The 13,761-nt window shown below is 42.9% G+C and overlaps 1 protein-coding gene across 1 annotated transcript in view; it reads left to right on the top strand.

The window, feature by feature from the left end:
- Window positions 1-13,761, top strand: part of LOC120937984 (mucin-like protein) — a 67,448-nt gene that overhangs the window by 35,806 nt on the left and 17,881 nt on the right. The window contains exons 14-16 of the mRNA XM_040351580.1: window positions 3,853-3,969; window positions 9,667-9,687; window positions 11,462-11,574. Of these exons, the coding sequence (XP_040207514.1) occupies window positions 3,853-3,969; window positions 9,667-9,687; window positions 11,462-11,574 (251 nt within the window). The remainder of the gene's footprint in view (window positions 1-3,852; window positions 3,970-9,666; window positions 9,688-11,461; window positions 11,575-13,761) is intronic.

The following is a 13,761-nucleotide window of genomic DNA, read 5'->3' as shown; positions in this document are numbered from 1 at the left end:
GAATCTCTGTCGTGTGTACGAGGCCTCAAATTCACAGGAAAGCTTTGCTGATCACACCAGAGCCCAGTGCAATCTGCAGGCATGGCAGTTCTGCATAGCTTTGCTCCCAGGGCCCTCGGCTGGTAGTTCCATGAATGGCTAAACTAAAGCCCAAAGCAGCCAATGTAATTTAATGTTGTAAATAAAAGAAATCGGATTGGTTGTTAGCAATAAGCCTCTGCGTTTCTTAGTTCCAGTTTTATAGCTCAGGTCCTGTAAATCTATGAGTTTTAGAAAACACAATTTCTTTCTGATGTGGAAGCGGAAAAAAAAAATAACTGATATTACATAAACAGAGAAATTACCGTCTGTCCCTGGAGGTGTTTTCCTAGGTAGAAAAATGCAGAAATTGAAGGAAAATTGTATTTCCAGTCAATAAAAGCAGATACATGAGGTTACATTTTTCTTATCTGAAATGTTATGTTTAGTATAAATGAAAGTTTTGAACAACAAATGGAAAAGGTTTTTTTATTTTTCAATGGGCACATTGGGCTCGGTTCACATATATGAGAATTGGATGCGTTTTTAACCGTATCCAATTCGCATGACATATGAAAGAACAGTGGCGCAGATTCAAAGAGCAATTGCGCCTGCGTAACCATAGTTACGCAGCGCAATTGCTTACTTACCCCGGCGTAACGACTTCTCCTGATTCAGAGAGCTCGTTACGCTGACTGCAGCCTAAGATATGCTAAGACTTATGCCCTTATATCTTAGGCTGCATTCTTACGCAGGCCGCTAGTTGGCATTCCCGTTGTGGTCAGCGTATAGTATGCAAATTGCATACTAACGCCGATTCACAATGTTACGCGAGCCCTGCGTACGCAGTTTACGTCGTTTGCGTACGGCGGTATTTGCGTAAGGCTGCCCATGCTAAAAGCAGGGGCAGCCAATGCTACGTATACCCGTCGTTCCCACGTCGCGAGGTTTAAATTTTACGTCGCTTGCGTAAGTGAATCGTGAATGGCGCTGGACACCATTCACGTTCACTTTGAAGCAATGACGTCCTTGCGACGTCATTTACCGCAATGCACGTCGGGAAAGTTTCCCGACGGAGCATGCGCTCTACTCTCTGCGTGGGAACGCGCCTAATTTAAATGATTCCCGCCCCCTACGGGATCATTTACATTAGGCGCCCTTACGCAGGGCATTTTTGAGGAGCGCCCACGCAAATTACGTGGCTACTGCTTCATGAATGAAGCGTAGCGCAAATAATTTGCGTAGGCGCAGGGAAAAAAGGGTACACTGCGCCTCCGTAAGGAGCGCGCAGCTGTACCTGAATCTACCCCATTGCTTTCTATTGGGCCTGTTCACATATATCCGGTGCAGCCGGAGTACGGATTCAGTGCGATTCGAAAAAGAGTCCTGTCAGTTTTCTGAGCAGTGCGGTCTGGCTCAGGTGCGAAATTCAGGCCCATCGACTTCTATGGGAACGCTTCTGAATCGCACGTCATTCAGCTGTGAACAGGATAAAAACCGGACCTGATACTGATGTAAACCTGACATGATACTGATGCAAATCTGATCCTGATCAAAAACTGATCTGAAATGCTGAACAACTACTTTGTAAATTAGCTGTGAATTCAAATTCACACCGCACATGTGTGAACCCAGCCTTAGAGAATTCCGTGTATTTTGACTAGTGATAACAAAGACAACAAGTAAAATGAATAACATTGATTATTTCATGACAATGGCTCCTGAAAGTGGGTAGGATATATGAGGCAGCAAGTGAATATGTTATCCCTGAAGTTGTCTTGAAAGCAGAAAAAATGGGCAAGTGTTAAGCCTCGTACACACGACCGGCAAAAACCAATTAAGAAAAATGCTGGTAGAGCTTTTTTGCCGATAAAAACGGTCGTGTGTATGTTTTTCGTCGAGAAAACTGTCGTGGTTCTCGACGAGAAAAAAAGAGAACGTGCTCTCTTTTTTCTCGTCGGGAGTCTCAATTTTTTGTTCGTGTTTCTCGTTGGGCTGGTTTTACGACGAGAAACACGTTCGTGTGTATGCTTAGAAACCCGCGCATGCTCAGAATAAAGTACGAGACGGGAGCGAACCTTCGGTAAAAGTAGCGCTCGTAATGGAGATAGCACATTCGTCACGCTGTAACAGACTGAAAAGCGTAAATCGTCTCTCACCAAACTTTTACTTAACACGCAGTAACATGAGATTAGCAAAAGCAGCCCCAAGGGTGGCGCCAGTGGAATCGAACTTCCCCTTTATAGTGCCGCCGTACATGTTGTATGTCACCGCGTTTGAGAATGACGAGATTTTGTTTCGACAGTGTGTATGCAAGGAAAACTTGACAAGAATCTCGTCAAGCTTGACAGGAACTTCATCGAGGAAAATGATGTTTCTTTTACGACGAGATTCTCGGTCGTGTGTACGAGGCCTAAGGATTTGAGGGACTTTGACAAGGGCCAAATTGTAATGGCTAGATGACTGGGTCAGAGCACCCCCAACACTGCATCTCTTGCAAGATGTTCCTGGTCTCCAGTGGTCAGGACTGACCAAAAGTGGTCCAAGGAAGGGAAATCAGGGAACCGGCGACGTGGTCATGGGTGGCCAAGGCTCATTGATGTACGTGAGAAGGAAAGGCTGGCCTATGTAGTCCAAATCAATAGAAGAGCTTGTGTAGCTCAAACTGTTGAAAAAGTTCATGCTGGTTCCGATAGAAAGGTGTCAGAACACACAGTGCATGTCAGTTTGTTGTGTATGGGGCTGTGTAGCCACAGACTGGTCAGGGTGCTCATGCTGACCCGTGTCCACAGCCAAAAGGGCCTACAATGGGCATGTGAGCATCAGAACGGGACCATGGCGCAATGGAAGAAAGTGGTCTGGTCTGATCATTCTTATTTTCTTCTACATCATGTGAATAGCCAGTTGTGTGTGCATCATTTACCTGGGAAGAGATGGCACCAGAATGTACTATGGGAAGAAGGGCAAGCCGGTGGAGGCAGTGTGATGCTTTTGTCTAGTGGAGTCCATGCCTCACTGGGTCAGGGCTGTTTTAGCAGAAAAAGAGGGACCTACGCAATATTAGGTGGGTGGGTGTTGAATGTGGAGGAGAGAGAGACATTTTAACACGTGTCATGTGTAATGTCAATAGTGTCTCATTCCAAGGCGCTTTGTTCCCAATATTCAAAACTCGGGTTTTCTTCCAAATAGTACGAAGTTTATTCTTCAAAGATTGACAAGCAAAACGACAATGCTTACATATAGTTACAGCTGATAACACATGTCAAGATGGTAATTCAGAAGAAGGAATTAGATGGTATGATATGATGGTACATCATCTGCTGGATAGGGTCCCTTCCCCCATCTCCCTACAGGGTCGGTGACCCCGAGGTTCTTAGCTAGCTACTCACACAACATGGATTCTTATACTGTTTTAAAAGCCAAGCTAAGCATATTTACTTTTGGAACAGCTCCAAGCAAGGTGGTGATGCTCCTGTCAAAGTTACACCCACTTGAGTATATTTAAGTAACATATCTCCACCCACTGTCTTGACGTAGATCTCCAAAAATACATGTAATGTGCTGCAACTGACCTTGTCTGTCCTCAAAACTACCATGTTTAAATATTGATTCTCAGAAACTTTTATCACATAAAATAATAATAAATTCAAAATCTAACAGTGGGTGGTCATAATGTTATGGCTGATCGGTGTGTGTGTGTCTATAGTGCAGAGTATTATTCATTTATTATTAGGTTACTGTATTTTTTTTGTAGTTTGCTGTTGCTTAAAGCAAAGCCATTTCTATAAACCAGTGACATATATAAATGACAACTTATTTTTTTCTGAATTTTAGATATCAATGAGTGCCAAAGTTTGACTGCATGTCCAAATGCTAAATACGAATGTATTAATAGCCTGGGCTCATTCAAGTGCTCTTGTCGCTACAAAAGCATTGATGACATACAGTGTGGTAAGTATTGCAATGTTTAGGGGAAACTAGTACATGGAAGTATGGCCTAACCCAGGGGTCTCCAAACTTTGTACTTCAAGGGCCACATCATATATTTTACAGATGTTTGTGGGCCGAAAAAAAAAGATACTTAAATCTCAGCCATGGAATATAATAGACTTTAAAATGCTGCCATCAGCAAGGCTCCTTCATTCTAAATGCAGGAGCCTCGTACACCAGGGCTAAATATTTAGTGTGCATGAGACCTTATATCTGTGTTCCTTTCAGAGTCGTCCCTCACATTTGTGTCCCCATCAGATTCTCCCTATATATCTGTGTTCCTATTAGAGGCTCCCTGCCCATTTGTGTCCCCTTCAGAGTCTCCCTGCCCATCCCTGTCCCCACAGATTCTCCCCACATAATTGTGTCTTCATCAGACTCTCCCTGCACGTTTGTGTCCCCACCCCCCCTTGTACATATATGTCCCCATCAGAACCCCTGCCACACACTTGTGTCCTCTCAGAGCCACCTCCTCACACCCATTAAAACCCCTCCTGCCCATTTGTGTCCCCATCAGAGCTCCGACATTTGTGTCTCACATCAGAGCCCTCGCATTTGTTTCCCCATTAGAGCCCCCCTGCACACTTGTATCCCCATCAGAGCCCCCTGAAAATGTCTGTCCCCATTAGAGCCCCCCTCCCACGCGTGTGTCCCCAATCAGTGTCCCCTCCCACATTTGTGTCCCCATCAGAGCCCCCCCACATTTGTGTCCCCATCAGCATCCCCCCCACACTTGTGTCCCCATCTAAACCCCCTCCGAACACTTGTGTCCCCATCAGAGCCCCCCCAAACTTGTGTCCCCATCAGCGTCCCCACCATCACTCATGTCCCCATCAGAGCCCCCTCTGCAAACTTGTGTTCCCATCAGAGCCCCCACACTCGTGTTCCATCAGAGGCCCCCACACTTGTGTCCCCATCAGCATCCCCCCCACACTTGTGTCCCCATCAGCATCCCCCCCACACTTGTGTCCCCCACCAAAGTCCCCACCACAATTGCCTCCCCATAAGAGCCCCCTTTCCCCCCAGCACATTTAATTTCTTTCCCCATCAGTCTTCCTGCACCGCCTTCTATTTTCCCTATATATCAGTGTCTATTACCACTGTAGAGCTCCTCTGAAGGGCTGGCTTTAGTGCAGAGTGACTGCACCTTCCGGCTCCTGCCCCGCTGTTACACAGGCACGCTGTATGTTACATGACAATGGTAAAGGACACATAATTTAACTGCGGGGCAGGAGCCGGGAGGTGCAGCATGTTTACACTGAAATAGTTGGTGCTTTGTTGGGTTTCTTGCCCCCCCCCCCTGAACCATACCAGAACACATGCCTTCAACATGGGGTGGTGTTTTGGGGCAGGGGGGCTCTACCCCCCACCACCAAAACACCCTTTCCCCTTGTTGATGGGGTCAAGGGCCTCTTCCCCACAACCCTGGCTGGTGGTTGTGGGGGTCTGCAGATGTACCTTCAACTTAATGTAGAGCAAGGGCCTGCCTGATTGCATACAAATTTAAATTCTTTAGGTCTGACCTCATATTATTATATGGTTTTGGTAAATCTAAAGGAAAATTGAACATAAAATTTGTATAATGTATGGCCAGTCTTAGCCTAGTATGGGCAGCGTACAAATGCATTTTAATTCCCCATCAGCTAAAAAAAGTGAAACGGAGTGACCCTTAATTTGGTTAGTGTATTTTTAGTGTATTTTTTTTGCCCCCTAGAAGACAGTTATTACTGAACCTATATAATTGCAGAAGTAATCATGTCCCAGATTGTCACTCATTTAACAAGTTCTACCAACATGTAATATGTCTCCGACTCTATTTAGAGCTCATTAAATATTGTTGAATTGTTTCAAGATGTCACTCACCGGGCTCTGTTTTCCCGCAGTAAGTGGCGTGTGCTAAGCACGGCTTGTTTTTAATTTATTCCAGAGCGTTCTTATATAAAAGTTCCATATCGAAAAGTGGGGCACAACACATTCTCCGCAGCGTGAAAAGGCAACACTGGAAGGGGTTCTGCTATTTAAAGCTCAGTAATTGAAAGCTTTAGCTGCATTAGTTTAACTTTTCGGCTCAGCGAGTGGTTTTAGGTATATTAAGCGTACAGAAAAACCGTGCTATTTAAAGTGCCGCTATGCCCGGGATACACGGCTTTCACAAAACGCTTTATGTAAAAAGGGGGTTTAATAACATTCATGGATCTGCATGTAAAGGTATAAGGAGGTTATCGGAACAGAAGCTGATTAAAATAAAAGCAGTGTAGCCGGGGGCTCTAGTCTTCCATGCAACGATGATTTCCTGTCCGGTGTTCCCGCAGAAAAAAAAAAAAATGCCAGCTGTCATTTCAGCGCCTCTATTCGTCTGCAGTGGCAGCTTTCGCGGAGGTATGGGCTGCGCAGAACACTTACAGGGATGCCAACTAACTAAATTTTCTTCCAGAGTAATGGGATTGTTAGGTTAAAGTAGAATTCAACTGCTCTATATTTTTTTGTAAATGAGCCTCTGGAAGGTGTATGTGATAATGTGCTAGTATGCAACGCATACTAGCACATTATGGCAGACCTACCGGTCATAATATGCCCTCCAATGCTGCAGTGCACTGTCAGCACTTCAGCTGGTCCAAGACATTTCTATCTTCTCCTGGGCTTCCTTCCGCGTTCACTCTGTTCAGTCGCTTGAATGGCTGAGCCATGATAACGTCACACACACGCATGTGCGCGGTAGTCGCTTCATCACAGCACAGAGCGCTGCTGTAAATGTACTGTGAGCTGCGCATGCGTGGCTCAGTGCATAGCTCCCAACTGTCCCTGACTTGGAACAAAGTCCCTCTGTCCCTCATTCCTCCTCATTTTGGTCTGATCTGTATAGATGTATATAAAATGCACTTTTTATCTTTCAAAAAGTGTTTCCCAGCGCTAAACCTTTCATCCAATTTCTAAATTGCTCCATTTCTAAATTTCAAAACCCAATATAAAGGAATAGTAGAGGTAAAAAAAAGACACTTGTGGGTTTAAGCAATAATTTTTTTTTAAATGACCAGGCCATTTTTTGTGATTTGGCACTGCATCGCTTTAACTGACAATTAAGCGATCGTGCGACGTGGTACCAAAAAAAAAAAAATTGATGTCCTTTTTTCCCCACAAATAGACCTTTCTTTTGGTGGCATTTGATCACCTCTAAATTTTTTTTTTCTGCTATAAACAAAAAAATAGACAATTTTGAAAAAACAAACAAGCAATATTTCTCTTTCGTTCATGGACGGACACAGCAGCATAATCTTGACATTAGGTATTAGCCTTCTATCAGGAGAGGACTATGCCTAATGTCAAGTTTATGCTGCTGTGTCCGTCCATGAACTTCAGAGAAAAGGATTTTACGGTGAGTACAAAAATCAATTTTTTTTATTTTTTGCTATAATAAGTAACCAAAATAAAATTTAATTTTAAAATTTAGGCCAATATGCAATTTTCTACATACTTTTGGTTAAATAAATAGCAATAAGCATATATTGATTGGTTTGCGCAAAAGTTATATAGGTAGATTTAGAAAGAGTTAGGCCGGCTTATCAGTAGATAAGCCGACCTAACTCAGAATCTACGCCGACTTATGTTTAAGCATATGCTCAAACAGAGATACGCTTAAACATATCTAAGATACGACGGCTTGCGCCGTCCTATCTTAGATTGCAATATTTTGGATGGCTGCTAGGTGGCGCTTCCATTGCGGTCGGTGTACAATATGTAAATGAGGAGATACGCCGATTCACGAACGTACGCCCGGCCGACGCAGTACTTTTACGCCGTTAACGTAAGAGATAGTCCGCGTAAAGTTAGAGCTAGGCCCTAGTGGAATAGTAATGTCAAGTATGGCCGCCGTTCCCACGTCGAAATTCGAATTTTTTACATCATTTGCGTAAGTCGTCCGTGAATCAGGATTTACGTTGTTTACGTCCACGTAGAAATCAATAGGCCCGTACGGCGTACTTAGCCGCAATGCACACTGGGAAATGTAGGCGCCCGGTGCATGCACAGTTAAAAAAAAAACGTAAAAAACACGAGGTCAAGCGCCATTAGGATAAAATACGCCCCCCTCAAACACATTTGAATTAGGCGCCCTTATGCCTGCCGATTCAGGCTACGCCGACGTAACTTAGCAGGCAAGTACATTGTGAATCATGTACTTGCCTCGCTAACTTACGGCGGCGTAGCTTAAATTCCTTAAGCTACGCCACCGCAAAGTTACGCGAACGTACCTGAATCTACCTAATAGTGTCTACAAAATAGGGGAAATATTTATGGCATTATTATGATTTTTTTTTTAATTGTAATGGTGGCAATCAGCAATTTTTAGCAGGACTGCGACATTGCGGTGGACAGATCGGACACTTTTGACACTTTTTTGGGACCTTTATACAGCAATCAGAGCTAAAAATATCCACTGATTACTGTTTAAATGTGACTGGTTGGGAAGGGGTTAACACTAGGGGACGATCAAGGGGTTAAATGTTCACTAGGGAGGTGTTTCTAACTGTGGAGGAGGAGAGAGATCGCTATTCCTGATCACTAGGAACAGCAGATCTCTCTCTCCTCCCCTGTCAGAATGGGGAACTGTCTGTTTAGATTGACAGATCCCAGTTCTGGCTCTCTGTGGAGCGATTGGGGTGGCTGGCGGACATCGTGGCCGCAGGCCACAGGCATCGGCCCCAGTGTCGCACCGTGGGCACGCCCCCTATCGCTCCTAAAGCGGCTGATGTATACTTGCGGCGATTTGCTCAGGAGAGCCAACCTGCCGCAGTATTATGACAGCGGCTGGGTGGCAAGTGGTTAAAGTGACACTGAGCCCAGGTTCACACTGGGTGCGATTTCATTCGATTTGAGATGCGATTTCACATGTGAAATCGCATCTCAAATGCCGCCAATTGTCGGCAATGGCGCCGTCCTAATCGGTGCGACGCCGCATCTGCGGCGCTGCACCGATTTCAAAAAGTAGTTCTTGTACTACTTTTTGCGATTTCGGGCCGCGATTTACATAGACATCTGTGCAGAAACCTGCACAGATGTCTCTTAAATCGCGGCCGAAATCGGGACTGCCGGCGGGAGTGAAATCGTGCGAGTTCAGCTGAACTCGCACGGCTTCACTCCCGCAGCCCAGTGTGAACCAGGGCTGAACAATATTTTTATTCTCCAAAGGTTAAAAAAAAAATCATACACATCCATTACTTAATTGCCCTGTCATCTATTTTTATGAAATCTGTGTTTTTCCTACTTACAGTGTAGTCACCCTCTGACAGCAAATCAGATCACAGCAGCAAAAATTTAATTTGGAGGAGGATGAGACCAATAGAAAGGACTTTTTGAGTTCGAAATACATATTTGAATATGATTTCTTTAATCCAGAGTTTAGTGTCACCGGTGGAATTGTAACATTTTAGTAAACACATAGCGGTAATAATTAGTTCCCATGATACCTTGATAATGTCCCTGCACTGTCTTCCCTGCTGTTACTGTGTTTCTGTGTATAACGTAATCAGGCTTAAACAGATAACATAGAAATACTAAATATAACTCGGCTAGATGCTGTAGATCATGCTTAACCTATTTTTATCAATGACTTTCTTTGGGATTAACATGTTATGGCTGATGTTTTTATGTTTCTCATTCCAGGTGACTCAACAAATCCACCAGGTACAAATGAATATCTTCTGTATTTTATTGCAAATATGAAATGTTGTAAAAGCGGATTTTCAACCTTAAAGCAATCACCACTCCTCTCCATCCTCCTCTTGTCCTCTACACAAATAGGGCCCCACTCTGGTTCACCAGGGACCGGCTGAGTTTTCACCCATAAGGTCCCTTTCACATGGGGTGGACGCTGGCAGCAGATCCGCCCGCTCAGCAGGGAATCTCTCCGCTGATACCCACTGAGCAGGAAGATGACAGGTCTGTGTCTGCTCTGCTGATGCAAAGTGGACACAGACACCGCCCACAGTTCTCTGTGGGGAGATCAAATGGAATTAGGCTGCCTGCCCATTTCCATTTGACTGTCATCCGATGCACAAAACGGATCCCCATCCGACTGTTTTTACCCGACCGGATGCCAATCCATAGAGAAGAATTGAGGTTCTGATCCGGGTCCTGTTTGAGGTGCGTTCTGGTGAGGACATCATATGATGTCTACCCAAAATGGCAAATGCCCCACTCGACAAATGATGGCCAGTTAACCACAATGGCCATATAGGCCACTTTCACACAGATATTCAGATCTGGCCCGCCTGTCAGTTTTTCAGGTGCACCTGATCGGAACATCCATGTGAAAGGGGCCTATATAGCAATTGTGGTTAACCGGCCGTCATTTGTTTATAGGTCCAGGTGAGACATTTGCCAGTTTGGGTGGACATCATATGACATCCTACCCAGAACGCACCTTTGCACGGGCCCCACGGGCTGTGCTGCAGTGTGATCTCTCAACCGATGTGTCCACCGGACACAGCCAATGACAGATCACTGTTCTGGGGCTCTGCCAGTACCATGCGATCACAGCAGATCACATGACAATTGCACACAATGGGTGGCTTACATTCATGCCATTTATGTGTGGTTTATTCTCACTGGGCAGAGTCCACCTCCCCTGAAAAATGTCCCTTTCTTTATAAAGTTTGTAGACCTCTGGCCTAATCCATATCCTGATACCTAACACTGCCTTAACCCCCTTTGCAACTGGACCTGATAACCTGGACCCGAGTGGATCTGGCTGGGTTGGGGTCACAAACAGTTTTACAAATTTTTTCTCAACCTTTGCGGTAAACCCTATTGAGGTCCATGAGAGGGGCGAATCTTGATATTTAATTCTGCCCATTTGTGGGGCTAATAAGCACACACTTGTTAAACAAAAGGCATGGGAACAAAATACCAACAAAAATAAAAAAAAGGCCTCTCTCTACACAGAATTTTCATGTCTGCCAACACACACTGAGATTACTGTTGCTGTGAGCCCTCTTTTTTACAGAAAGGGGACTGATTTATGAATTCCTTCAAAATATTGCTGTGACTAGGTCAAAGGCTATACACTGAGATATAGGTTGTTCCTTATCTCTGGGGGTAAACCTTTGACGTTTTTGGCTAAAAGTTTGCATATTGTAAATCCATCCTAGGGTTTCTCCACAAGTAGTAGTGTAGGTAGTGGCAAACCCAAATCTCATCCCTACCCATTACTGAAAACTATTGATCCACAAAAAGTAAGCAAACCTAAATAAATAAATAAATAATATATACCCATGCATATACAGACATAATGATACTGTAATATTTTCATGGACGATCAGCAGCTTTGCCGCTGTCACGTTGACTATATATTCCGGTAGGCCTCTTCTAGAGCTAGAGGACTGCAAGTGTCTAATGCCTTGTGTTCTTATTCTGAATTTTCCATGATAGAGACATCTCATGGATTTCCTATTTATAGGTTGGAACATATTTAACTGCACCTTGAACTGGATGACATGGAACTTTACAGGAAACGTTTCCAAACTAAACACAGCCACTTTCCAAAAATACGCCAGACAGTATGAAAAAACTGTAAGTATGAGTTAATGACTTCATATAATAGATATCTACCTTTATGAAAAGGATTATGAGAGCGTGAGCTGGATTCATTAAAGAACACGGCTTCTATAAAACCCAAATCTGCTGCATTAGTTGGGAGGTTATGAGCGGAGAAGCTGAGGTCTGGTTGGTGTGGTCAATATGAGCTTCCTTCAAGTTTCTTTTGCTCTGCTCTTCTACGTCATACACCAGGGTTGATTTGCTAAAACTGGAGAGAGCTAAATCTGGTGCAGCTGTACATGTAAGCCAATCATCTTCTAACTTCAGCTTGTTCAGTTAAAGCAGACCTTCACCCCCCCCCCCGCCTATGTATGTCACTTGCCTTAGACAAATAAAAAGGCCAGTATGGTGGCCTGAGTTTGCAGTATAGGGGATGTTTTTTCAGTCTTTTGAAGTGTGCAAAAGACAATGAGTTTCTTTTTTTTTTTTTTTTTTATAACAATAGATTTTTATTGAAAGTATTAACTTAACAGTACAGATTAAAATTGTCACATTAATCCTAAGTAACCAACCGAGTTACCTTGGTTCATAAGATTGTTCTTATAACAATACATTATTTGGTAGCCTGTACCAGCCTACCCCTATTGGGTTCAATCTGTAGGCATGGCTAGGCTCCCAATTGTGTTAACTATTTGTATATAGAAAATCATAAAGAAACAGCTAATGTATGCACATACATACACACACACACATATACATACATACACACATACATACACACATATATATATATATATATATATATATATATATTACACATACATATATATATATATATACATACATACATACATACATATATACATACATACAAACACATACATACATACACACATACAGAAATTAAATGAACTTAACAAAACTTGCTACACAGATCAATAAAGTAGGTCCAGGATAATACATTACAGCTGGGGCAAGCATATATCTGACTTTGACGTAATTCAAACTTGACAATAGATTAAATATTACACTCTTTTAAGTATTTGGATGCTCTAGGATGGGTGATCCAAGCTAACCATTTCTTTCTGAACGTAGTAATGGAATAGTTTTTATAAGCCAGCATTAATTCGTATTGGGCCTGTATATTGATTCTAGCTATAACTGTCGATAGGTTGGGCGCGTCTTTGGATTTCCACAGGCTGGTTATAGTGAGTCTTGCTGCTACTAGTGTGTGGAATACAATTGTTCTATATTCTTTAGGATAGATATCCAGATTGATACCTAGTAAAGCTGTGGCAGGGTCTAGTTTATTTAGGATGCCTGTGAGATCTGCTATAAAGGAAGTAATTGAATTCCAGAAGCTATGTAGATTTTTACAGCTCCATAATATGTGTAAAAGGTTTCCTATCTGATCGTTGCATCTCCAGCACTCATTAGACGTTGAGGGATATATTTTCGCTAACTTATATGGGGTCAGGTACCATCTATTTATTATCTTTTGTGCATTGTCCCAGTGTTCAATACATGCTGATGACTTGCTAGCTATATAGAATGCTTTTTTCCATTGGTCCCAGGTAAATTCTTGCTTTAAATCTTTCTCCCATTTAATCATGTGTGCGTTTTTGTTGTCAAATGGGTGGGTAGATAGTAGATCGTAAAAGAGAGAGATTCCTTTTATCATTTGTTGATTTTGTCGGGTAAAAAATTGCCATATAATTAAGGGGATTTCTACAGGGTCAGTCGGATTGAACTCTTTTAGTCTGATGTGTTTCCTCAGTTTGGTTAGTGTGATCTCTTTATATTGTAAGGGTAGATTTGCGTAAAGATGAAAACCTTCCTTAACCCATTCATCTACAATTAGACGTATTCTACAATAGTTGAGTGCACCTGTCGGTATCATCAATTTTATTTTATTTTGGATATTTTTAGTTTTTGAAAGTATATGTTTCCAAGCTATTAATGTGGATCTGATACTAAGTAAGTTGGGAATGTTAATCTTTGGAAGTATAGCGTAAGCTATTGCTAGGGCATACAGGTCATGTCTTTTTGTGACTTGTTTTTCTATGTTTAACCATAGTTTATCTTCCCTATTGATGAACCAATATCTCATCTGGTCTAATAGGGTTGCATAGTAGTAGTTTTTGATGTCAGGTAGGTTCATTCCTCCTAAAGATTTTCTGGTGGTTAAAATGGAGAATGCCACTCTGGGTTTTTTCCCAT

This window comes from Rana temporaria, chromosome 4, assembly GCF_905171775.1.
Source record: "Rana temporaria chromosome 4, aRanTem1.1, whole genome shotgun sequence".
In the NCBI taxonomy this organism is placed as follows: Eukaryota; Metazoa; Chordata; class Amphibia; order Anura; family Ranidae; genus Rana; species Rana temporaria.
The sequence above is the reverse complement of the archived record's forward strand: the minus strand, read 5'-3'. Positions and strand labels throughout refer to the sequence as shown.